The sequence below is a fragment of the Trachurus japonicus genome, chromosome 16 (assembly GCF_045865225.1).
Source record: "Trachurus japonicus isolate A0001 chromosome 16, Traja_1.0".
NCBI lineage: Eukaryota > Metazoa > Chordata > Actinopteri > Carangiformes > Carangidae > Trachurus > Trachurus japonicus.
This window is the reverse complement of record NC_140922.1, coordinates 33517826-33545092: the sequence shown is the minus strand read 5'-3', so window position 1 is coordinate 33545092 and position 27267 is coordinate 33517826. Positions and strand designations below refer to the sequence as shown.

General features: G+C 42.0%; 3 protein-coding genes across 4 annotated transcripts in view; all 3 read left to right on the top strand.

Annotated features, from left to right (window-relative positions):
- Positions 1-6280, top strand: part of LOC146972713 (neural-cadherin-like) — a 209237-nt gene extending 202957 nt beyond the window's left edge. Inside the window, exons 38-41 of the mRNA XM_085802145.1 lie at positions 540-720; positions 2323-2570; positions 4097-4254; positions 5510-6280. Of these exons, the coding sequence (XP_085658271.1) occupies positions 540-720; positions 2323-2570; positions 4097-4254; positions 5510-6256 (1334 nt within the window). The 3' untranslated portion in view covers positions 6257-6280. The remainder of the gene's footprint in view (positions 1-539; positions 721-2322; positions 2571-4096; positions 4255-5509) is intronic.
- Positions 6281-19849: 13569 nt separating this feature from the next.
- LOC146972712 (nuclear factor 7, brain-like) lies at positions 19850-24210 on the top strand. 2 transcript variants are annotated; one of them, XM_085803132.1, is made up of 2 exons: positions 19850-21283; positions 23896-24210. In XM_085803132.1, exons 1-2 carry the CDS (start codon positions 20195-20197, stop codon positions 24208-24210), a joined length of 1404 nt encoding a protein of 467 aa, XP_085659258.1. In that variant the 5' UTR covers positions 19850-20194. The 2 variants fall into 2 exon arrangements, with proteins under 2 accessions (XP_085659258.1, XP_085659257.1); XM_085803131.1 differs by lacking the exon at positions 19850-21283 and having other exon boundaries at positions 22810-24210.
- A 1187-nt stretch (positions 24211-25397) lies between these two features.
- LOC146972711 (nuclear factor 7, ovary-like) lies at positions 25398-26816 on the top strand. Its single transcript, XM_085803145.1, has one exon. The coding sequence runs from the start codon at positions 25419-25421 to the stop codon at positions 26814-26816; it is 1398 nt and encodes a 465-aa protein (XP_085659271.1). The 5' UTR covers positions 25398-25418.
- Positions 26817-27267: the final 451 nt, after the last annotated feature.

Sequence of the window (27267 nt, the reverse complement as noted above, 5' to 3'; positions counted from 1 at the left end):
CTCCTCCTCCTTCTTCCTCCTCCTTCTCCTCCTCCTTCTTCCTCCTCTCTCCCCTCCTTCCTCTTCTTCCCCTTCTCCTCCTCCTCCTCCTGTTCCTCCTCCTCCTCCTCTTCCTCCTGCTCTCTCCTCCTCCCCTTCCTTCCTTTCCTCTTCCTCCTTCTCCTCCTTCCTCCTCCTTCCTTCCCCTCCTCCTCCTTCCTCGTCCTTCCTCCTCCTTCCTCCTCCTTCCTTCCCCTCCTTCCGTCCCCTCCTCCTCCCCCTCCTCTTCCTCCCCCTCCTCCTCTTCCTCTTCTTCCTCCTGCTTCCTTCCCCTCCTCCTCCTCTTCTTCCTCCCTCTCCTCCTTCCTCCTCCTCTTTCCCCTCCTCTTCCTCCTTCCTCCTCCTTTTCTTCTTCTTCCTCCTCCTTCCTTCCCCTTCCCCTCCTCCTTCCTCCTCCTCCTCCTCCTCTTCCTCCTCCTCCTCCTTCCTTCCCCTCCTCCTCCTCCCCCTCCTCCTCCTTCCTTCCCCTCCTCCTCCTCGTCCTCCTCCTCCTCCTCCAGGTTGTCTGAGGGACGTTCGTTTCAACGGTCAGCTCCTCCCTCTGGACGGGCAGAGTCGTGACTTGGTGACGGTGTTGGAGCGTCGTGGCGTCGTCGCCGGTTGCTCTAGCGACGCCTGCAGCAGCCAACCGTGTCGCAGCCCGCTGCGCTGCATCGACCTGTGGAGGAAACACCAGTGCAGGTGACACACACACAACGGCTGTTACTGACTATTACTATCACTATAAGAATTGGAAACGGGAAAAAAAAACACATAAAAACATACAATTTTATATATTAAAATAAAACCTAAAATAGTTAAACTTGGAAATATTTAAAGCAGAAGTAAGTGATATATTTGTGTTAATCTAAGTCTTAAATAGTTGTATCTTCCGACAGCAATCACTTCTATAGAGTGTTTGGTCTGAAACACGGGTCTGTCAGTCACTCTGCTCTGCTCTGAGCCCAGGAGAAAACTTTACTTGTATCCTACAGTTTTTATCCAATGAGGAGAGAGAACGGCATGAAGGGCTGTGTGTGCAGCCAAGGGATGCGCGTGAGGACTGTTATGGTGCGTTCAAGGCAACCCGTAACTTGTGTTTTTCCGACCTGTGAAGTTGTACCAGTTCGATCTGGTACGAGTTCACGGGTCGGAAGTTACGAGTGGCCGTTATAGTGACTTTCACCGGTAAAACAGGTCGGAAAAACACGGGTGGGCTGCCTGGAACGCTACAAAGTCGTAAGTCGTGACTTGAAGCTGTAATTTACGATTTCAAAAGCCTGCCTGGAACGCAGCATTAGCGAAAACGACCGGATCACTTACTTCTGCTTTAAGGCTGCATTCTTTCTTAATCTGTCAGCTCTTTTCTAAAGATGAGAACTTTATGAACAGCAAAACAAAAGAATGAAAGACAGATAAGTTAAAGCAGAAGTAAGTGATATATTTGTGTTAATCTAAGTCTTAAATAGTTGTATCTTCCGACAGCAATCACTTCTATAGAGTGTTTGGTCTGAAACACGGGTCTGTCAGTCACTCTGCTCTGCTCTGAGCCCAGGAGAAAACTTTACTTGTATCCTACAGTTTTTATCCAATGAGGAGAGAGAACGGCATGAAGGGCTGTGTGTGCAGCCAAGGGATGCGCGTGAGGACTGTTATGGTGCGTTCAAGGCAACCCGTAACTTGTGTTTTTCCGACCTGTGAAGTTGTACCAGTTCGATCTGGTACGAGTTCACGGGTCAGAAGTTACGAGTGGCCGTTATAGTGACTTTCACAGGTAAAACAGGTCGGAAAAACACGAGTGGGTTGCCTGGAACGCTACAAAGTCGTAAGTCGTGACTTGAAGCTGTAATTTACGGTTTCAAAAGCCTGCCTGGAACGCAGCATTAGCGAAAACGACCGGATCACTTACTTCTGCTTTAACAAAGGCTACAATTAAAAGCAAGAAAAGAATAAAAGAAAGTACAGGTACAAGTACAAGTGTCTGTTGTAAACTTGAAAGGAAATAGGGAGAAGGTTATTAATGTTTGATCCTCCTCCTCCTCCTCCTCCTCCTCCTCCTCCTCCTCTCTCCTCCTCCTCCTCCTCCTCCTCCTCTTCCTCTTCCTCCTCCTCCTCTCTCCTCTTCCTCCTCCTCCTCCTCCTCCTCCTCTCTCCTCCTCCTCCTCCTCCTCCTCCTCTCTCCTCTTCCTCCTCCTCCTCCTCCTCCTCTCTCCTCCTCCTCCTCCTCTCTCCTCCTCCTCCTTCTCCTCCTCCTCTCTCCTCCTCCTCTTCCTCCTCCTCCTCCTCCTCCTCTGTATTTCCCAGGTGCCCCGGCGGTCAGGTGACGGTGTCTGACGACTCGGGCCAGCGCTGTCTGCCGTCTCCGTGCGGTCTCTCCTCGTGTCGTAACGGCGGCGTGTGTCAGCCGCTGTCGGCCAACAGCTACCGCTGCCGCTGCCCCGACGGGTTCAGGGGTCAGCGCTGCGAGCTGGGCCAGGTCAAAGGTCACCGCCTCGCCGCCCTCAGCCCGTCCTCCATCTTGGCCATCAGCATGTGTCTGCTCGTCTTCTTCGGTGAGAGACGCACTTCCTGTTTACTTCCTGTTAGCTACAATGATGCAGAAAATCACAGGAAAAAGCATTGTATAATAACAACAGATCAATACAAAAATAAAGTTTAAAGAAAAGATAAATAAGTAAGTCAAAGATGGGAGCAAAAGGGAATGTAGTTATTATGTAATAATGCAATAAATTTACACCTCATGATGTAATAATTCAGCATTTTGTACTAAGTTGTTACATATTCACCAAATTATTACATTTTCTTCATAAAAAAAAGTGCAACACCCACATTTTGCTATAATTTCATTCATTCATTCATTCATAACCTTTATTTAAAAGGTATATATATATATATATATAGATATATTGAGGAGCAACCTCATTTACAATATAGCCGAGATGAAACACAGGACATATAAGACAGAAGACAAAACAATTGAGACATACATAAATATTCAGACATAACAAACATACATAAGCATAACTTAATACATAAGTGTAGTTAAAATATGATGTAATTATGGATTTAAATTGCCCTATTGATAAAAGTGAGGTAAGTTATTACAAAATAAGGCAAAGTTTATTACACGATGCGTTCAAGAATTTTATTGTAAAATGTGGCAGATTATTATAAAATGTGGCGTTATTACATCATGAAGTAAAAATCTATTATTTCATCATGCAGCGCTACAGGGATAAAGAATAAAATAAAACCCTAAAGCTACAAAAAAAAAGAGGCTTCATAGTGACTCAGTCATGTGTTGCTACAAACTAACTACATACTAATGAGTATTCATGTCTTATAAATGATGAGTTCAGTATTTATTAATGCTTAACTAATGCTTAATAGTGTGAAGTGTTACCATAAATAAATGTGAGGTTGTTTTTTTATTCTTTTTTACAAAAAGTACAGGAGTCTGTAACTTTAGCAATAACACAGTTCACAGTGTAGCTTTGCTTTGTAATAATAAAACTTTCCTCTAGTTACAGCTCCGTTCTTTATTTAAAAACACTGGCAATTGTGTTTGTTTTTACATTTTTTATCTGTTAGTTCAGTTCAAACCAGCGTCTGTGTGATGACATCATCTCATCTAAACAGGAAGAGAAACAGAATCAGAACCAAACAAACACACTCATGTAACAGTGATCGATCAGCGATCAATACGTTTCCATCAGCATCGATCAGCTGACGTCGATTCACTTGGTGCGTAAAAGTTACACAACGATCGATCGTTATATGACATCATCAGTTGGTTTCAGGACTGTGTCAGGACTACGTTACCCATCAGCCCCCTCTCCTCGCTGCCGACACAGAGTTCAGTGGAAATTAAAGAGAATTATTATCTGTTGGTTTTTTAATTCTGCTGATGTTTGTGAACGAGGCTGAAACTCTGATGTTAATGAGACAGGAAGGAAGTGAGAGCCCGAGGATTTATTATGGTGTGTGTGTGTGTGTGTGTGTGTGTGTGTGTGTCTCTGTGTGTGTGTGTGTGTGTGTGTGTGTGTGTGTGTGTGTGTGTGTGTGTGTGTGTGTGTAGCGGTGCTGGTGGCGGTGACGGTGTGGAACCAGAAAGGGAGCCGCAACAAGTTCAGGAAACGAGGAGTTTACCACATCCCTGCTGAGCACGAGAGCTGGGAGGACGTCAGAGAAAACATCCTCAACTACAACGAGGAGGGAGGAGGAGAGCAGGACCAGGTAACCTTTATTGTGAAGGAGCTTTAACACAAACCTTTATTTTGAAGGAGCTTTAACACAATAATCTACCTTTATTTTGAAGGAGCTTCAACACAAACATCTACCTTTATTTTGAAGGACCTTTAAGACAGACATCTACTTTTATTTTGGAGGAGCTTTAACACAAACATCTACCTTTATTTTGAAGGACCTTTAAGACAGACATCTACTTTTATTTTGGAGGAGCTTTAACACAAACATCTACCTTTATTTTGAAGGACCTTTAACACAGACATCTACCTTTATTTTGGAGGAGCTTCAACACAAACATCTACCTTTATTTTGAAGGACCTTTAAGACAGACATCTACTTTTATTTTGGAGGAGCTTTAACACAAACATCTACCTTTATTTGGAACTCTAACTTCATGAACAAACAGACCTGCTTCAGCACGGTGACGCTTTGATAAACAGCGGATCCACGCTGGTTTACAGTATCCTATCCTCCCGTATATTAGCCGGTCGCTACCGGAGCTTAATTAAAAAACATTTTTTAAAAAGCGCTCCTCGCGGTGGAGCGGAGTTTCCTCTACTACAGCTGATCAGCTGACATGTGGTCAAGATGTAGCTACAGACCTGTCACAGTCACAGGTGCATTTCATTTTTATAGGACTTCACCCTCAGAGCTGTCTGTCCTCAGACTGTCCCTGAACATCACACAGGGACAACATGGAGCTGCCTGTGTGATTGGTTACTGAGTTTTACTGTTTACGCAGGTACAGTTAAATACAGTTTATCATCATAGTGGCAGGAAAGATCATTTCATCTGTATCAAATATTGTGTTGTTCAAGAGCAAGTTACCAAAAAAAAAAGAAAAAAGTTGTGCAATACAATGGTTAACAGTGATGTGCGCTAGATGAAATGCACTGTCCTGAGAAAAGATGGCCCATCCGATTTTGTACTGGCCCACCAAAATTAAAATTCTGCCTACGCCACTGATCTACCTTTATTTTGAAGGAGCTTTAACACAAACCTTTATTTTGAAGCAGCTTTACTGTGACTGCCTCTGATTGGCTCTCCTCTCCTCTCCTCTCCTCTCCTCTCCTCCCCTCTCCTCCTCCTCCTCCTCCTCCTCCTCTCCTCTCCTCTCCTCCTCTCCTCTCCTCCCCTCTCCTCTCCTCTCCTCTCCTCCTCTCCTCTCCTCCCCTCCCCTCCCCTCCCCTCTCCTCTCCTCTCCTCCCCTCTCCTCTCCTCCTCTCCTCCTCTCCTCCTGTAGAACGGTTATGACATCACGGAGCTGAAGCGTCCTCTCTGCTCCAGTCTGTCTCAGTCCTCGTCCTGTACGACGGCGCCGCTCCTCCCGTCCTCCTCCTCCCCCGGCTCCCAGGAGGAGGTGCAGCCGCCGCCGCAGTCCGGCTCCTCCTGCTCCTCCTCCGGCGCTCCGTACCTCAGCATCCCGCATCACCACGGCAACCATCACCACGACAACCACCACCATCACCATCACAACCATCAGCATCAGCATCACGTAGCTGCTGCTGCTGCCTTCGCCGGCTACGCGGCTCACTGTGGGAGAGACGGGGAGTCGAGCGACGGCGGCCGCGGCTACGTGGACGCGGCTCGGTCGTTGCCGGGGGCGACAGCGACGCCACCGCCGCGCTCACACGTGGACTTCAAGAGCTACGTGGCGAGGATCATCTGGGAGGCCGACAACGACGGCGACTCGTTCCCGCCCGACGGCTACCACGTCTGGAGCGTGGAGGGGTCGGGGTCGTCGGCGGGAAGCCTCAGCTCGCTGGGCTCGGCCGCTGATGTCACGGCGGCGGCTGCTGTTGCCCGTGGCGACGAGGAGGACGAGGGGGAGGAGGGGGGGTTTGTGTACGAGCGGCTGTCGCGCTGGGGGCCGAAGTTCGCGGCGCTGAGCGAGATGTACGACCGGCCGCAGCTCGCCCTCTCCTACCACGACGCCATCGCCTACATCCAGAGGAGCCACGGCCACCAGCTGTTGCCGCAGCAACACTAGGGGGGGGGGGTGTCGCCGAGCCGAGCCAAGACGAGCCCCGCCCACACACACACACACACACACACTCAGAGGCACATACTACATAGAGCACTGGAAAAGAGAGTAACGACAGCATTGGTCCAATGGCAGCGCCTCCTGGTGGAGGAATATGGGTTTTGCTAAAGCGCCCAAGAACTGACATCTCTGCATTGTTGGTGAATGAGCCAGTGTGGTATTTTCAATAATTTAAGGACATTTATAGATCACCCACGTTAATAGCATCATAGGCTAGTAAAAAAAAAACAGTTGTCTACATGAACGTTTCAATCTACATTTTGTAATAAACAAATTCTAAGTATAATTTGATATGACCAAGACACCTAAAAACAAAAACACGGCCGTTTTTCGCTTCACAAGCAAGTGGGCAACACACATACATTGGAGTTTTCTGGGCGCTTTTGCAACACCCATATCCTGCCACTCGGGGCGCAAAACCCTTAAACCCTTAAACCCTTAAACCCTTAAACCCTTACCACAGGAGTCAATGGTGGTGTCTTTACTCTGTTATTCCAGTGCTCTAAGAGGCACATACTACAGACCGAGGGAGGGGGAGGGGCTGTGCTGCGTTCAGGACCAATCATTAAAATCTGTAAAGACAGGTTTTAAGTTAAAGGGACAACGAGGAGTTTTGGAAAAGCGAAGTGTTTCCACACTACATTTATGAGCCTCCGCACCGTGAAATTCTTTGACCGGCGCAAGACAGACTCATGTTTTCATTCATCAAGAATTAAAGTCAGAGGTTCAAAGACGATCACATACCGTCGTAGTTTCGACCATAAACGGCGATTCGGCGGCGTTATTCTCATGACTCGCCACGAAACCGAAAGTAAAGAAACGCTGGTCGGCTCGCCCAGCATTTCCACCACCACTAATAATAACAAAATAACCATAGAGACAAAACCATATATTTATCTAAAATGGACCATTAACAAGTGGTAACGTAGATTCATCCACATTAATATGAGACTTTTTTATAACCAAATAGAAACTCCTCGTTGTCCCTTTATAAAACGGGATCATTGTTCCTGTTTTTAACGTAAACACAAACTGTCACGTTTTTTAAAATTCAGATTAAAACTCAGAGAAACATTTAGAAACAAGAGAAGAAACAAAGTTTGTTTTGTTGTTTCCGTTGATTCACACAAAAACAAACAGGAAGATGTTTTTATTAGAAGAAGAGACAAAAGTTAAAACTGAAATCCGCCCGACGCTCCAGGTCTCTAATGTGCTGTTTACTCAGTATTCATATATATTAATATTTGTATTTTAAATAATTAAAACTCTGCAAGTTTCAGATTTAAAACAACAGAAGAAACAGAGTTTGTTTTGTTGTTTCTGTTGATTTACACACACAGAAAAAAAAACAGGAAGATGAACTGAAATCCACCGACGCTCCCGGTTTCTAAGGAACCACTTACTCAATATTTCATCCAGACATGAATATTTATATTTTAAATAATTAAAACTACAAATAAAAGTCTCTGCAACATCTGGACTGTTCAACAGAACAAACTCCATCTGTCTCTGTTTCAGTAAAAATCAACTTTAAATGAATAAAGTTTCCAAAATTAGAGAGAAAATTACATCTGTTATCGATTATTCTTCATTAATTAACTCTAGAAAGTTAAAAATCAAAAATAAAGTCTTGTTTTGTTCCAAAAATGTACATTTATTTTCAGACAAGAAGAAAATGATTTGTATTTAAACAAACTGCTGATCAATAATTGATTGATTGATGTGTTTTGAGTCTTTGAACGCAGCAGCTCCGCCCCCTCGTTCACGTTTGATTGACAGCAGCAGTGAAGCGACGATGCGTTCAGGTTCATCATGTGAAGCTGATGTTTCTTTAGATGTTACAGAACTATTCATCTTCAGACTTTTAATAATTTATTTTTTTCCGTTTCTTCTCCTCGGCTGGAAACCGTTGATCTGTATTTATTTTATTTCTCTTCTGCGCTGAGTTTAGTTTAGTTTAGTTTAGTTTAGTTTTGAACGGTGGAGCGTTACAATCAGACTGGAGCCACTTTAAGGTCTCGATGTGAAAACACAAGTTTCTTCTTTCAGGTTTGTTTTTTTTTTCATTTTTAATCTCGTTACTTTTCGTCCCGACACTTTTTCACTTCACAAACCAAAACCCACAAACGAACGAAAAGTCGACCTTTCAAAAGAAAACTCTCAAGGACAAAGTCTCTTATTTTTATTTTTATTTCCAGACTCTTATTTTCTTAAGCAGCTCCACTCTTTCTCTCTTTGTTTTTTAACTTCCTGTTGCACTAAAGGACCATTCAGAGATAAAAAAATAATAAAATAGATAAAAAAATAAAACCTGAGCAGGAGAAACATGTAAAATAAGCTTTGATAGGACGAGAGATTATTTTTTTACTCCCCTTGTAGAAAACTTCCCAGAATCCTCTGCGCCTGCAGTTGGTCGTGCACTGTGGTCACGTGGTGGGTGGAGTCACAGATGATTTTATTTTTATTTTTTTTGTTTTATTTGCAGAAAAAAAGAAAGAAACTCTAAGCTCTGAGTTTAAAGTTTTGATGTGAAGTCTCTGGACGTTTGTCGAAGGTCGAACTGTCAGATACAGAAACAGGAAGTGATGTCAGAGGTTTGTTGATGATGAAAAACTGTTGAAGAAGCACAAAACAAATTCAGGATTTAATCAAACCTGATCAAAGTCCAGATGTGAACAAAACCGTTAACATCTGTATCTGTGTGAACGGCGTCAGATCAGGGCTACAAAATAAAAGTCACAGAAACATTACATCATAATACCAAATAATAACAGCTATTCAAATTAAATGGGAACAAGAAAACCAAATAACAGTGCATGAATTTACTTGCAATTATAATTGAATCTCAATTACAAATGAAAAAACATACAAATATTAACATACATAACATACAACATTTGCTACAGCTCAGAAAACAATAAAATATTCAAAACATCTATGATTTAAGATAAAAAATATGTATAAATATAAATATGAATATAAATAAACTAGAATCAAGCAGCTCTGAGCCACGGTTTTATAAATAAGTGATTAAATAATATTTCTATTAATTGTTTTTCAAGCTTAAAACAGAGACTTTTAATTTGAAACTGTAAAGTTGTGTTGTCGTCATGATGTCGTCTGATTGGCTTCTCATCACCGTTACATACAGCGTCGACAATCTACTTCCTGTTTACACCTACGGAACTAAAACATCTGGACGGAGCCAGAGGAGTTAGTTCCTAAAATATTTTATTTTATTTTGAAAAACCCGTTAGTGGGCGGAGCCTAAAGGAAAGGTTTGAACCTGTGACCAAAGATACAGAGAATAAAAGTGAATCATGTCAGTTCAGGAAGATAAAAAATATTAATTTGTTCATTTCTTGTTTTATTTTCTGCTGAAATGAGTTTTGTGCTCACTCAATAGTTTTGTCACGTCCTAACTTCCATATAAGGAGTGTTTAGTCCGTTAAAGGGATACGGCAACATTTTTTTTTCGTGTCTTGCCTCACTCCTGAGTCCATGACCAGCAGATAGACACCATCCTTTCAACTGTGCGTGCAGTAACAAGGGAGATAGAGCCGTATCGCCCGTAATTAGCTTAGCTCAAACGCTGGAAGTGTATAGGTAGTGTTAGCCTGCCTCCACCTAAAGTCGCTAATTAGCTTAGCTCAAACACTGGAAGTGTATGGGTAGTGTTAGCCTGCCTCCACCTAAAGTCATCAGAGAAACTCTTCAGCAACTCTAAACGGAAACCGGCGGGCCGATCTTCGTCTCAGAGCTGACAAAACTCTCCGGTAAGGCATCTTGAGCGGTCAAATGCCGCTAACGGGACGAGATCGGTCAAAACGGAGGGTTCAAGCAAAGACGCTTTATTTTGGTTCAAGCTAGCTACATCGAGGGTAGGTTAGCTTCCTATTTCAAAGTAAAAGCACAAATTCTATCGTCATGGTTTTCTGTATGTAAAGGGAAACGGGTGTTTTATTTTGTGAAAGTAACCGGAAGTGCGTTGGTCACAACGGCTAGCTTGAGTAGCGCCGAATTCGTCCGAACAAAATTGTAAACAGCTGGTATTTAGACAAATTAACGACACACTGCTGATCTAAACGGCTACTTTCTCACCTAAACATGTTTGAAATGTGGATAAAGTGATATATTTACAGAGTTTAGAGCTAAAATGAAATCAGCTTCTGACTGCTGATTTCGGCTCGGGTAGGAGGCAGGCTAACACTACCCATACACTTCCAGTGTTTGAGCTAAGCTAATTAGCTACAGGTGATACGGCTCTATCTCCATGGTTACTGCACGCACAGTGGAAAGGATGGTGTCTATCTGCTGGTCATGGACTCGGGAGTGAGGCAAGACACGTTAAAAAAAATGTTGGCGTATCACTTTAACTTCCATATAAGGAGTGTTTAGTCCGTTAAAAGGGGGCGTGGCCTCTCTCATGATGATACTTTTCAGTGACGTTTCCCAGAATCCCTCTGGGCCCTGTGTTGTCGTCGGTAACGCCACCTCATGAATGTAGTTTTATTGTTTTTTTTTTTAAAACAGAGAGGAAACCTTGAGGGGTTTCCCGGGGACGGGTGCAGGGAGTGTGAGCGAGCGGAGAGTACAATCATTTCAAACTTTTTTTAAAGGGATAGTTCAACATTTTGGCCCAACAATTGGCCCATTGCCATAATCCCTATAGTCATAGCAGTAGGTTCGTCAATTAAAGGTATCGAACCTACTGCTATGACTATATAGGGATTATGGCAATGGGCCAATTTGCCAAAATGTTGAACTATCCCTTTAACAAACAAACATGACAAACGTCCAGATTCCCGAGAGGCTTCTTTGGTTTTTTTTCTCCCAGAATGCACCTGTAGGGCGGCGTTTAGTTCAGTAGTTTTTGTTCTGACTCGTACTCGCAGCAGCTATGCATCCAAACCAAACTACACAGGTGTCTTTTTCTACGCTGACGTGAAGATCCAGATGTTGTGTCTGAGTGTCCAGATGTTGCCGTGTGCCACATCTGTTGATGTTTGTTGTGAATCCAGTGTTTTTAAAGCAGTTTAATACAAGTGTATGTGAGTGTGTGTGTTGAGTATAGCTACACACACACACTCAGACAGGTGTTGTTGTGTTGGACTGAGCGTGTAACAGCCGTGTTCACCTGTATGATGTGATATATAACTGTACATATGAACGTTTTATAGCAGCTTAACATGAACGATTCCTTTTGTATATGACTTTTAATAAAAAGACTTTTTCCCCAAAAAAGAGTTTTGACTTTTATTTTGAAGGAGAAAAAAAAGTGTGACCCCAAGGGACCTACAGTATGGCAGCTCAGGAGGGTCAAACTTCACCTTTATAGAAACAGAGGGGAGAGAAAACACTTCCTCCACTCGTTGGTGTTTCCTAAAATATTAAAAAGTCCCAAATATAATGGCAATTTCAAAGAAAGATGAGTAAAATGTAATAAAACAATTATTATGGATATGTTTAAATGTTATATTATAAATATTATTGTTGTATATTTGATATAGCCTAATATTTAATTCGTTTCTTTCAGCTGTACATGCTTATTAGCATATGCTAGCTGTACAAATATTGACACAGTTTTAACAAGGAAAAGACTTGACTGTTTGAAAATATAATTGGTTTTTTTTAATCAATAAAATAAGAAGTTTTATTGTTTGTTTTCTTTATAGTAACAGAGGTGAGAGAAAACACTTCTTCCACTTGTTGGTGTTTCCTAAAAACATTCAAAAGTCCCAAATACAAAACGTATTCACATGTTGAATTTCCATACTGTATATACATGTAAAATAAAAACATATATGTCAACATGGAACTTGAAATTGGATCAGTTTCATATATTGATACATATATAGTCTATATGAATATGTTTATGTAAACCAATGTTTCTTATAACACACATAGCTATACATAAATATAGATGGATAATATATATCCATCTCAATAGGCTACTTGTCAATATATGTTGATATTATATATAAAATAGAATAGCTATTATAAACAGTAGGTTCCAAAAACATGATACTCAATGATTAAATTATTTATTTTTAACATAAATGCTGCCTGTATTAGACAGTTATAACCTAAATACTAATATACTGTATGTCAGTTACTATAAGTCATAGTAGTGATAACTGAACGTTTTGCAGCAGCTTTAATTTCCGTGACTAAACACCTAATAAATAAGTCACTCACTAACACTTAACCTGTCAGTTCAGTGCAGGAGTATTAAAGTTTTCACTTCAAAAACTCAACAAAATACACAATTTACAGAAACATTTGCACAAATTGTATAACATTTATAAAATTTATTGAAGGAAAAACTCTAAATAAAAAGTTTTAAAGTGTGTTCAGGTTCAGAAAAACAGAGTAAAGTTTCATGTGTGTGTCTTGGTGTTGATGGTGCAACACTGCCACCTGGTGTTGAGATCTGACACTGCATGAGTCTGAACGCTTTGATTTTGACCTTTGACCTTTTAATATTACTAATGGAAAGTAACACAAATACATCTATTCTATCTTCTTACATCAATTCTTACAAGTTATTCTCCTAAAATGAATGCTCCACTACATTTCAATTACTCCATTACACTTGTATATAAAGACATTTTCAATATTATTTTTCATAATGTAATATTGTATTTTGCGTTCAATAAATGATATTAATTTCAATGAATCAGTGATAAAAATGCAACATAAAGACATCATGTACAATGTAACAATGTATTAATTATTATTGATATATTCTGGGTTTGATTGAAGCGTAATGAACTGATGTGTTCATTCTACTGAGTCATCGCTTGTTGGGAAAATGACCTCTGTTGATCTGCACGGTGCGCACCACAACATGTAACATGACGTGTAGTGTAGTTGTTCTGTGTTCCATTTTCATCCAGTAGATGGTGCAATCGATCCAATACGAGATACAGATATATAGGCTGTTGCAGGACATGATTTATTTGTTCAACGAAGACGGAGAAAGAATGCTCTTTCTGTTTCTTTTACTTTGCTTTCTTACACATACACAGGCACAAATGAATGAATGAATGAATGAATTGAATGAATTTATTTATTTAAAACAGGGACAATGCACAAAAAAACATTAATCTTGTAAAACAAGAAGAGATGCTTTGAGCCAGGTTATAGCAACAATTGCTAATTTCCGCCTGTAGTCCCTGGGCAGGTAAAGTGCTAAACAGATACAATATTAAACCAACACTAAGTAACTTTTCAACCTTCATAAAATATTTTCATAACTTTTGTTTATGATACATCGACTTACAACAAGTTGAATGACACCTCTGTCGTGGTCTGAGGGGGTCTGTATCTCTTTCTCTGGCACTAAGCAGCTTTGAGGAGCATGGTAGGAACCCGGCTCTCACTTTACTTTCACTTTTGCGAGTCACAACAAGGAGGAAACAGGCAAAACGGCACTTTAGCAATGGATTATGTTTGTGTTTTCACTTTGAAATGATCCACTGGAAACAGAAACTTAGTTTTGATGTCTTCTGTTAATTTTAATGCAGGATATTTACAGGGCTTAACGCTAGTGTTCATGGGAAATGGAGTCTTCCTTCAGGCAAAACACTACCGCTTTGGTCCACAGGCGCCGCCAAACTCAACCAAAACTGAAAGTTCTTTAGTATCGCTTTAAGATTAATTGAAATAAGACATAATAACCATAATATTAAAAAAAAAATTGACAGAATGCACTAATAAAAGCAGGGAAACATGAGCGCCAAATCATAAAGTGCACAATAGGGACTAACAGCACATACACTCTCTCTCTCACTCTCATCACACATTCAAACACAAACACATACAATACACAGATTACAATCATCCTCCTCTAATGACCACACTCATAGCCAGACACATACACACACTCACATACTCAACAATGTGTGCAAACTTGCTTGAATCAAACTCAACTGATTTTGTATCCTCAACATGTCCTGAGTGAGGGAAAAAAAGCCCCGAAGAATCCCATTAGGGGAAAGTTTTGAAAAAGACCCAAATATAGCCCATTCATACGCCTATTAATTAGTTTTCTCACGTGAATAGGGTAAAATTTTTAACCTTTAGATATCTCCATGAAAATGACTGAGTTGATTACTTACATTAAGACAAACAAAAAATGTATTACAAGTTTTTTGAAATTCTTTGTTAACATGAGAAAATTTGCAAAAATTTGCATAAATTCCACCGTTTTGACGGCACATAAAGGTAATGTAGTGGTACCAACATGAAAATTGGAATGAGTTGACTCCATCGGTCAACCGACAAGAAACCACTTTAAATTTCAAGATGACTGCAATTTTTCAAGAATCCGTCGCTGCATGGTAGCCCATAGCGCCCTAGCTCATTAAAGCTACAGTTGGAAAGCTGACGAAGGTGAAAGTAAACTCCGTGACTTGGTCCGAAATTTCAAGACAATACACAGGTCCCTTTATGAACCTCTGGAGTCAACTCATTCCAATTTTCATGCTGGTACCACCACAGCACCTTTATATATACATGTGCTGTCAAAACAGTGGAATTTATGCAAATTTATGCAAATTTGCTCATGTTAACAAAGAATTTCAAAAAACTTGTAATACATTTTTTGTTTTTCTTAATGTACGTAATCAATTCAGTAATTTTCATGGAGATATCTAAAGGTTAAAAATTTTACCCTATTCACGTGAGAAAAATAATTAATAGGCGTATGAATGGGCTATATTTGGGTCTTTTTCTAAACTTTCCCCTTATGGGATTCTTCAGGGCTTTTTTTCCCTCACTCAGGACATGTTGAGGATACAAAACCAGTTGAGTTTGCTTCTGTTGCAATTTGTTCAACCTTTTCTCGTAAAATGACTGGACTATTAGTAACCAGCGCTTTGACAAGCATGAGAATGTGTGAGGATTTGTACATAGAATAAGTTCTGTGGGAAGGACATCCCACTGACTCATGGCCACACAGGAAAAAGAAGAGCTGCCAAACTGAGTTCTACGTTGAGGAATACTACACTCACCCCTCGTAACAGATCTAGTTAGACGTACTGTGTTTTCAGAGCAGAGTGTCACAAACTTTTTCAGAGGGGGGGCATAAGCATTATGAATAATTTTGTGAAGTAGACAAACATTTGAGTGTATAATCAAGTTTTCAAAGCTCAAAATATCATATTTGGCAAGTACATGGCAATGATGGTAATGCCGTGGTTTTTTGGCATGGATCTTAAGACTACTATTGTACAATAACTCTGGTGGCTTTGTAACTGTTTTACATGCCTGAGACCAGGATGTAACAGTACAAAAATTGGGGCTTAATCATTGCATTTAAATATGTACTTGATGCCTCAAGGGTGAGAGAATTTCTTATGTATCTGAAATTAGCTAAATTATATTTCAACGTGTTATTCAGCTTTTTGACATGCCCTTTAAAACTAAGTGTTGGATCTAACGTTACCCCCAGGTATTTTAATTGTTCTACGTGTTTTATATTTTGCCCATTTACTACAATATCAGGGTAACTTTTAAGTTTACCCCTATTTGTAAAGAACATGGTCACAGTTTTTTCCACATTTAACGTGAGGCATGAGTTGTATAACCAATCACTAACCTTGTTCATTGCCTTTGTTAATTTCAAAGCCACCTCTGTTACATTTTTCCCATGAGTATACAATACAGTGTCATCGGCATACATTATAGTGTAAACATCCTGACAGACAGACCGACAGAATCAATGACAAACATTTGTAAGTTAACCACGGCCCCCGCACGTAATCAGTTCATTGACAACCGCTGGGACCGCTGGATATGTGCGTTAGGTCTGTGCACCTGAATAGCTGCAACACACTCCCGGCCGATTTTTAATTTATTTATTTTACTTTATGAATGATTACATAACAAAACTGTCGAGCCAGGGGAAGATATATATATATATATATATATAGATTATAAATATAGGTTGAAATTGAAATATCAATGCAGAATCAGTGTCAACCATGGAGCATAAAAAGACATGACATCACTGAGCCTCCTACTGTCTATAATATAATTATTTCATGGGTCTTTTCCTTTCTCCTTCTCCTTCTTCTCCTCCTCCTCCTCCTCCTTCTGCTTCTTCTTCTTCTTCTTCTTCTTCTTTTGAATTTCCGGTCCAACAGGCAAAGTCTGGCTCACTGCTGCCTCCCCTGGTTGACTAAAGTCTGGCTCACTGCTGCCTCCCCTGGTTGACTAAAATGAAAAGGCCAACTACACTACACGTCTTGCACCTGCACGTAACAACACACGCACGCACACACACATAACAAAGTAACCATGCGTGCACACACACGTCGCTGCGCATCTTTCCGGTTGTTTTGATTTCGATTTCACCCCATAGTGTGCGTGCGTGTGTATGACTGACTGACTTGACACATGTTATGAGCTGCATCCTGTGTCAGTCTGATTTAGTGTGTGTGTGTTTACAAACATTTTAACGAGCGGCAGGTGGATTGTTTATGAAGTTAACGAGCTCTGACCTGAGAATCAGACGTTACCACGGCAACTTGAGGTGGTTGCCAATGACGATAGGGGCCCCCCAGGATGAGGCAGACAGAAACTTCTAGAAAAAGACCGATTTTCTGCCTCTGCAATGGTCTCGCATTTAGGCTTACTGTGACAAAACGGTAACTCCTATCAGAACAAAACACAGATCAACGGTGCTCTAAGGACTTCCTGAAAATTTTGGTACGATTTGGTGTTTCTACAGTAAATATTTTGGATACGCTGGCAATTTCAAAACATCGGTCCGTTCTGCTTCTCTCAGAAAATCTTTGTATTGGAGTCAATGAGGAGCAGAGACAGACGTGGCCGTACTCAGAGGCTGATTCTGTCAATTCTGTAAGTCTCTCTGATATTTTGAGCAGATGGTGAGAGACAGAACAAGTTTGTGTACAAATTAGGGAAAAAAATCATGTGTGTAGAGTGTAAATTGTGGCCGGGCCGAGTGTGGAAAGAGAAAAAATCTGGAGTTTTTCTGGCATCTCTCCCACTCTAACCGATGATGTCACGCACTCTGACACGAACATTCCGTGCAATACACATCCATTATAATCTCATAATTTCTCCAAAAATGATCATGGTCATTGATCAGGGATTGATCAAAAACTATATGACCTATCAAAACGTGGAGTAATACGACAATACACAAGACTTGTGTCTACTGTTTAAAGTTCAAATGAAGTCTCTAGGTGAAAGTATGCCTGAGCAGTAGACGTTTGTAAAACTCCAATGATTGTTCTTTTTACAATACAATTCATCTGGACTGAGTTGTTCAACATTCAGTCATCTTTCAAAGCCCCGCCCCCTCACCTGGCTTCACCTGAGATAAACCAGGTCATTTATTAACACAGAGGACAAAGTCCCAGGAACAACTTTATTGGACTTTGTCAGTCCCAGAGACGCAGACTGAAGAAGAGACGATCAGATTCAGCTTCAGACCAAACCAACAACTTCCTGAGAGTGAGTCCAGCTACAACACTGCTGCTTCAACCTGCCGACACTCCACACACTGAAGGTGAGTTGGACTAAAACCTGGACTAGAGCAGTCTAGAGTCTAGAGCATACATGGGCATTTTACGGCCCACGGGCCAGACCCGGCCCGCATGCCGTCTCAATCCGGCCCGCGAGCCGAAGTGCGAGCCGAACTGGTATTATGACCCGATTGCTTTTATTACGTTGATGCGCACTAATCAGCTGTTTGAAACAGTGACAGCCCTGTTAGAACAGGAGCTTGCACATCGCAGACAGAAAGTAACCTCCTCCAGGTAGAAGACAGTGATGAACGGCTGCTCAGTCTCTTTCTCTATCGGACACCGGAGCTCCGACGGAGGAGGGAGAGCAGCCGCTCTGCTGCAGCTTTTCTCCACAGCGGAGTTTCTGACCACCGCGACCCTGTCAGCGGTAGCCTAGACCGCGGGACCGGGCCGGTGTTTCACAACCCTCCGTCAGCCGAATCATAACTGCTGACGGTTATAAAGCAACATCGCGGCACCTAATTATTATTTCTCAAACACTAAGGTTTAGCAAACTGTGATTAAATCGCTGGGTTTTCTGACGTGATCGACCATATGACTGATTGTAGCCACGTGCGTCTGAAGCCTCCATCCACCAATGGCTACGCTTGTAATCAAATCAGTCTTTTTTTTCATGTTGGTGCTGTTAGGCAGCAGCAAATGAGTATTGTGTTTCTTCATAAATAAAAGGTTATCTACATACAAATAGAACAGTCTCACTGAATCAGAACTGAAAAGGATCTGAGTGCTTAATTATAATATTCAGGTGTCTGTGAACATTATTAATTGGTGCAGTCATTTATGGTCAGTAAGTTTTGATAAAACAATCTGCCTTGAGTCCATATTTATATCATATTACAGCATGTTTCTTCAGTGATCTGTGATGGATAAAAGTTGAAAATGCGATTACATTGATTGTGGGCTGTCAGCCTATTGTAATGCAATCATTTCCACCAAATATATGTAGTTATATAGGCTAATATATAATTATATATAATTCAGCAATAAATATTTGATGTTTCAATTTGATTTCGAATCGTGTGGCCCTTCACTCACTTTATCGGAGTCAGTGTGGCCCTCTGGAAAAATTAATTGCCCACCCCTGGTCTAGAGCTAGACTTCAGCTCTGTATACTACCTACTGCATGTTATGTCAAAATGTCATAAGTAAAAGAATGTTATGTCAAAATGTAAAAAGCAAAAGAAAAGAAAAGATTACGATAAAGATTTTATTCTGTGGGTAATGGGGGCGGGACTAGATAAGCTTTTGCTTCTCCCGCTGTGTATTGTATTACTTGAACTAGACCACTAGTAAAGAGAGTAACGACACGCATTGGTCCAATGGAAGCGCCTCCTGGTGGAGGAATATGGGTTTTGCTAAAGCGCCCAAGAACTGACATCTCTGCATTGTTGGTGAATGAGCAAGTGTGGTATTTTCAATAATTTAAGGACATTTATAGATCACCCACGTTAATAGCATCATTGAGGATCCTTTACAGATAAACATTAACACATAGGCGAGTAAAAAACAAAACAAAACAAAAAACAGTTGTCTACATTAATGTTTCAATCTACATTTTGTAATACACTAAGTATAATTTGATATAACCAAGACACCTAAAAACAAAAACACGGCCGTTCAACAATTTACAAGCAAGTGGGCAACACATATACATTGGAGTGAATGAGTTTTCTGGGCACTTTTGCAACACCCATATCCTGCCACTCGGGGCGCAAAACCCTTAAACCCTTACCACGGGAGACAATGGTGGTGTCGCTACTCTCTTTTCCAGTGCTCTAACTTGAACTAAGATGAAGTGTGATGATGATGATTTAAATTGACATGCCCGAAATAAACAAATAAATAAATAAAAAATAAATAAATAATCTAAATTGTATCAATGTGTCAGTTCATCACAACCGCTGAATGTTCACTTGTTACTGTTTTTCATCAACATAATGAAATTTTTACTTACGTAACTTTCAGTGTGTCTAAGCCCCGCCCCCTCACCTGGCTTCACCTGAGATAAACCAGGTTAGTGATTAACGCAGAGGACAAAGTCCCAGGAACAACTTTATTGGACTCTGTCAGTCCCAGAGACGCAGACTGAAGAAGAGACGATCAGATTCAGCTTCAGACCAAACCAACAACTTCCTGTGAGTGAGTCCAGCTACAACACTGCTGCTTCAACCTGCCGACACTCCACACACTGAAGGTGAGTTTGACTAAAACCTGGACTCAGAGTCACAGTAAACTTCAGTCAAGTCAGTAGAGGGGGGAGGGGAGCCATGACTGACTCTACTTCCTGTCTGCTGTGTTTTCAGCTTCGCTCAAAGACTCAATGGCTTCCAGACCAGAGGAGGATCTCTGCTGTTCGGTCTGTACCGAGGTCTTCAGAGATCCTGTTGTTCTGTCCTGCAGCCACAGCTTCTGTAAAGACTGTCTGAAGAGCTGGTGGAAGGAGAAACAAGATCGACTGTGTCCAGTTTGTAAGAGAAGATCTTCAAAGGAATATCCACCTCCTAACCTGGTGTTGAAGAACCTGTGTGAGAGCTTCTTGCAGCAGAGAGAGCAGAGATCTTCAGAGGCTCTCTGCAGTCTGCACTCTGAGAAACTCAGACTCTTCTGTCTGGACCATCAGCAGCCAGTGTGTCTCGTCTGCAGAGATTCAAAAAAACACACCAACCACAGATTCAGACCCATCGATGAAGCTGCTTCAGACCTCAAGAAGGAACTTGAGGAAACACTGGAGCCCTTAAAGAAGAAGTTAAAGGGTTTTGAAGAAGTTCAAGTGAAGTTTGGTCAAACAGCAGAACACATTAAGGTCCAGGCCCGACACACAGAGAGGCAGATTAAGGAGCAGTTTAAGAAGCTTCACCAGTTTCTAGAAGAGGAAGAGGAGGCCAGGATGGCTGCACTGAGGGAGGAAGAGGAGCAGAAGAGTCAGAGGATGAAGGAGAAGATGGAGGCTCTAAGCAGAGAGATAGCAGCTCTTTCACACACAGTCAGAGCCACAGAGGACGAGCTGAGAGCTGAAGACGTCTCATTCCTGCTCAACTACAAGGCTGCAGTGGAAAGAGTCCAGCAGCGCCCCCTGCTGGAGGATCCACAGCTGGACTCAGGAGCTCTGATAGACCAGGCCAAACACCTGGGAAACCTGACCTTCAACATCTGGAACAAGATGAAGGACATGGTCTCCTACAGTCCTGTGGTTCTGGACCCAAACACTGCTGAGCCATATCTCATCCTGTCTGAAGATCTGACCAGTGGGAGAGGAGGAGACAAACAGCAGCTTCCTGACAATCCAGAGAGGTTTGATAGTTATTTCTGCTCTGTCCTGGGCTCTGAGGGTTTTAACTCAGGGACTCACAGCTGGGATGTCCAGGTTGGAGACAGTACAAACTGGACACTGGGTGTGTTAACAGAGTCTGTGCAGAGGAAGGGATTCAACATAGTGTCTGGATTGTGGAGGTTATGGTTCTATGGAGATAAATACTCAACACATTCACCATCAACTCCAGACATTTATCTCCCAGAGCAGAAGAAGTTCCAGAGGATCAGAGTGAATCTGGACTTGAACAGAGGAAAACTGTCGTTCTCTGATCCTGATACTAACACACACATACACACCTTCACACACACTTTCACTCAGAAGATGTTTCCACTCATTGGCACTGGTGAAAACCTCCCGGTGAAGCTGTTACCAGTGAAGGTGTCAGTGACAGTGGAGCAGAGCAGTTAGAGATAAAGAGGACAATCATATTCATCATGTTGTTTATTTCTTAAAGGGAAAAGTCAGTTAATTGAACCTGTTAAACTTCACCTGTCCTCCTGCTGCCTCGTTATTACACTTTTCCTTTTTCACTACTTTTCTTTTGTGTAAATTATTTTCACTCTTATCACTCAATTACTGAACATTTGATTCTTCTTCTCTAAAAGAGGATCTGGAGTTGTTCTCCAGATGAAAAAATGTCAAACATGAAAAAGTTGAAATGTGATTCTTGTTTAATTAAATATGTAAAAAGTTTGTATCTGTTCACATGCAATGATCTAAAATGTATCAACGTGTCACTTCATCACAAAAGCTGAATGTACATTTGTTCCTGTTTTTCATCAACATAATAAAATGTCGTCTTGACTTGGATTCATATTCAGCTTCGTCTTTAACGTCTCCTGCATCTACACAACATCCCATTCTCTTTATAATTAGCAGCAGAGGTGGAGGAAGTGTTAAGATGAAGTACTGACACCACAATGTGTAAATGTACTCAGCACATGTACAAGTACTGCACTTAAACAGTTGCTTCCTTCCACACAAAGAATTCAGATATTCACACCCAGGTTTTTCTAACTGATAAAGCAGCTTCCTGAACACAAGTATGTCAAGGTTCAAAGCTGTCAGAGCTTGTGTTATCAATCTACATGAGTTTATATGTCTGGACACCCACACACACACACAACATGGTATGACAAGGAAATGTGTACGGTATACTTTTTTTTTTGTTGTTGTTGTTTTTTTACATCCCTATGCACAACAGTAATAGAACACATGAAAAGATCCTTTTTAAAACGAGGCACATGCCTAGAACTGCTCCTCTACATTAATCTGGACTAACCTGTTCAACATTCAGTCACTTTTCAAAGCTCCGCCCCCTCACATGACTCACCTGAGATAAACCAGGAAACAGTGCATTGGACTCTGTCAGTCCCAGAGACGCAGACTGAAGAAGAGACGATCAGATTCAGCTTCAGACCGAACCAACAACTTCCTGTGAGTGAGTCCAGCTACAACACTGCTGCTTCAACCTGCCGACTCTCTACACACTGAAGGTGAGTTTGACTAAAACCTGGACTCAGAGTCACAGTAAACTTCAGTCAAGTCAGTAGAGGAGGGAGGGGAGCCATGACTGACTCTACTTCCTGTCTGCTGTGTTTTCAGCTTCACTCTCAGACTAAATGGCTTCCAGACTAGAGGAGGATTTCTGCTGTCCGGTCTGTACGGAGGTCTTCAGAGATCCTGTTCTTCTGTCCTGCAGCCACAGCTTCTGTAAAGACTGTCTGCAGAGCTGGTGGAGACAGAAACAAGATCAACTGTGTCCAGTTTGTAAGAGAAGATCTTCAAAGGAACAACCACCTATTAACCTGGCGTTGAAGAACCTGTGTGAGAGCTTCTTACAGCAGAGAGAGCAGAGATCTTCAGAGGCTCTCTGCAGTCTGCACTCTGAGAAACTCAGACTCTTCTGTCTGGACCATCAGCAGCCAGTGTGTCTCGTCTGCAGAGATTCAAAAAAACACACCAACCACAGATTCAAACCCATCGATGAAGCTGCTTCAGACCTCAAGAAGGAACTTGAGGAAACTCTGGAGCCCTTAAAGCAGAAGTTAGAGGGTGTTGAAGAAGTTCAAGTGAAGTTTGGTCAAACAGCAGAACACATTAAGGTCCAGGCCCGACACACAGAGAGGCAGATTAAGGAGCAGTTTAAGAAGCTTCACCAGTTTCTAGAAGAGGAAGAGGAGGCCAGGATGGCTGCACTGAGGGAGGAAGAGGAGCAGAAGAGTCAGAGGATGAAGGAGAAGATGGAGGCTCTGAGCAGAGAGATAGCAGCTCTTTCACACACAGTCAGAGCCACAGAGGACGAGCTGAGAGCTGAAGACGTCTCATTCCTGCTCAACTACAAGGCTGCAGTGGAAAGAGTCCAGCAGCGCCCCCTGCTGGAGGATCCACAGCTGGACTCAGGAGCTCTGATAGACCAGGCCAAACACCTGGGCAACCTGACCTTCAACATCTGGAACAAGATGAAGGACATGGTCTCCTACAGTCCTGTGGTTCTGGACCCAAACATTGCTCATCCAAAACTCATCCTGTCTGAAGATCTGAGATGTGTGAGAGATGGAGGAGAAGAACAGCAGCTTCCTGACAATCCAGAGAGGTTTGATGAATACTGGTCTGTCCTGGGCTCTGAGGGTTTTAACTCAGGGACTCACAGCTGGGATGTCCAGGTTGGAGACAATACATGGTGGCAACTGGGTGTGTTAACAGAGACTGTGCAGAGGAAGAGATTCAACATGTGGTCTGGATTATGGAGGTTAAGGTTCTATGGAGATAAATACTCAGCATGGTCACCACCAACTGCAGACATTGATCTCCCAGAGCAGAAGAAGTTCCAGAGGATCAGAGTGAATCTGGACTTGAACAGAGGAAAACTGTCGTTCTCTGATCCTGATACTAACACACACATACACACCTTCACACACACTTTCACTCAGAAGATGTTTCCACTCATTGGCACTGGTGAAAACCTCCCGGTGAAGCTGTTACCAGTGAAGGTGTCAGTGACAGTGGAGCAGAGCAGTTAGAGATAAAGAGGACGATCATATTCATCATGTTGTTTATTTCTTAAAGGGAAAAGTCAGTTAATTGAACCTGTTAAACTTCACCTGTCCTCCTGCTGCCTCGTTATTACACTTTTCCTTTTTCACTACTTTTCTTTTGTGTAAATTATTTTCACTCTTATCACTCAATTACTGAACATTTGATTCTTCTTCTCTAAAAGAGGATCTGGAGTTGTTCTCCAGATGAAAAAATGTCAAACATGAAAAAGTTGAAATGTGATTCTTGTTTAATTAAATATGTAAAAAGTTTGTATCTGTTCACATGCAATGATCTAAAATGTATTAACATGTCACTTCATCACAAAAGCTGAATGTACATTTGTTCCTGTTTTTCATCAACATAATAAAATGTTGTCTTGACTTGGATTCATATTCAGATTCGTCTTTAACGTCTCCTGCATCTACACAACATCCCATTCTCTTTATAATTAGCAGCAGAGGTGGAGGAAGTGTTAAGATGAAGTACTGACACCACAATGTGTACATGTACTCAGCACAGGTACAAGTACTGCACTTAAACAGTTGCTTCCTTCCACACAAAGAATCAAGATATTCACACCCAGGTTTTTCTAACTGATAAAGCAGCTTCCTGACCACAAGTATGTCAAGTTTCAAAGCTGTCAGAGCTTGTGTTACTAATCTACATGAGTTTATATGTCTGGACACCCACACACACACACAACATGGTATGACAAGGAAATGTGTATGGTATACTTTTTTTTGTTGTTGTTGTTGTTTTTTTACATCCCTATGCACAACAGTAATAGAACACATGAAAAGATCCTTTTTAAAACGAGGCACATGCCTAGAACTGCTCCTCTACATTAATCTGGACTAACCTGTTCAACATTCAGTCACTTTTCAAAGCTCCGCCCCCTCACATGACTCATAAACCAGGAAACAGTGCATTGGACTCTGTCAGTCCCAGAGACGCAGACTGAAGAAGAGACGATCAGATTCAGCTTCAGACCGAACCAACAACTTCCTGTGAGTGAGTCCAGCTACAACACTGCTGCTTCAACCTGCTGACACTCCACACACTGAAGGTGAGTTTGACTAAAACCTGGACTCAGAGTCACAGTAAACTTCAGTCAAGTCAGTAGAGGAGGGAGGGGAGCCATGACTGACTCTACTTCCTGTCTGCTGTGTTTTCAGCTTCACTCACAGACTAAATGGCTTCCAGACTAGAGGAGGATCTCTGCTGTCCGGTCTGTACCGAGGTCTTCAGAGATCCTGTTGTTCTGTCCTGCAGCCACAGCTTCTGTAAAGACTGTCTGAAGAGCTGGTGGAGAGAGAAACAAGATCGACTGTGTCCAGTTTGTAAGAGAAGATCTTCAAAGGAACAACCACCTCTTAGTCTGGTGTTGAAGAACCTGTGTGAGAGCTTCTTACAGCAGAGAGAGCAGAGATCTTCAGAGGCTCTCTGCAGTCTGCACTCTGAGAAACTCAGACTCTTCTGTCTGGACCATCAGCAGCCAGTGTGTCTCGTCTGCAGAGATTCAAAAAAACACACCAACCACAGATTCAGACCCATCGATGAAGCTGCTTCAGACCTCAAGGAGGAACTTGAGGAAACTCTGGAGCCCTTAAAGAAGAAGTTAAAGGGTTTTGAAGAAGTTCAAGTGAAGTTTGGTCAAACAGCAGAACACATTAAGGTCCAGGCCCGACACACAGAGAGGCAGATTAAGGAGCAGTTTAAGAAGCTTCACCAGTTTCTAGAAGAGGAAGAGGAGGCCAGGATGGCTGCACTGAGGGAGGAAGAGGAGCAGAAGAGTCAGAGGATGAAGGAGAAGATGGAGGCTCTGAGCAGAGAGATAGCAGCTCTTTCACACACAGTCAGAGCCACAGAGGACGAGCTGAGAGCTGAAGACGTCTCATTCCTGCTCAACTACAAGGCTGCAGTGGAAAGAGTCCAGCAGCGCCCCCTGCTGGAGGATCCACAGCTGGACCCCAGAGCTCTGATAGACCAGGCCAAACACCTGGGCAACCTGACCTTCAACATCTGGAACAAGATGAAGGACATGGTCTCCTACAGTCCTGTGGTTCTGGACCCAAACACTGCTGGTCCACATCTCATCCTGTCTGAAGATCTGACCAGTGGGAGACGAGGAGACAAACAGCAGCTTCCTGACAATCCAGAGAGGTTTGATTATTACTCCTCTGTCCTGGGCTCTGAGGGTTTTAACTCAGGGACTCACAGCTGGGATGTCGAGGTTGGAGACAAGACATACTGGGAACTGGGTGTGTTAACAGAGTCTGGGCAGAGGAAGGGACGCAACATATGGTCTGGATTATGGAGGTTATGGTTCTATGGAGATAAATACTCAGTACATTCACCAACAGCTCCAGCCACTGTTCTCCCAGAGCAGAAGAAGCACCAGAGGATCAGAGTGAATCTGGACTTGAACAGAGGAAAACTGTCGTTCTCTGATCCTGATACTAACACACACATACGCACCTTCACACACACTTTCACTCAGAAGATGTTTCCACTCATTTACACTGGTGATAAAGTCCCATTGAAGCTGTTACCAGTGAAGGTGTCAGTGACAGTGGAGCAGAGCAGTTAGAGATGAAGAGGACGATCATATTCATCATGTTGTTTAAAGGTTGGGTCTGGAGTTTTGTGCCCAAAAATAAACATTAGACTTAAGTACAAATGAAATCTGTCTTAATCGTCACCTATGGACTTCTAGTCCTGTGTGGTGGGGGCTGTTTCTGCAACTATATGTTGGGGGCATTATTATAATCCCCTTACTTTAAAGGCAATTTAAGTAAAAATTGGCACTACTTACCCTGCTCTCCCCTACATGTAAAATAAAAACATATGGCAATATGGAACTTGAAATTGGATCAGTTTCATATATTGATACGTTTATGTAAAACTATGTTTCTTATAACACACATATATATATAAATATAGATGGATAATATATATCCATCAATGCTTGTCAATATATGTTGATATTATATATAAAATAGAATAGCTATTAAAAACAGTATAGGTTCCAAAAACATGAT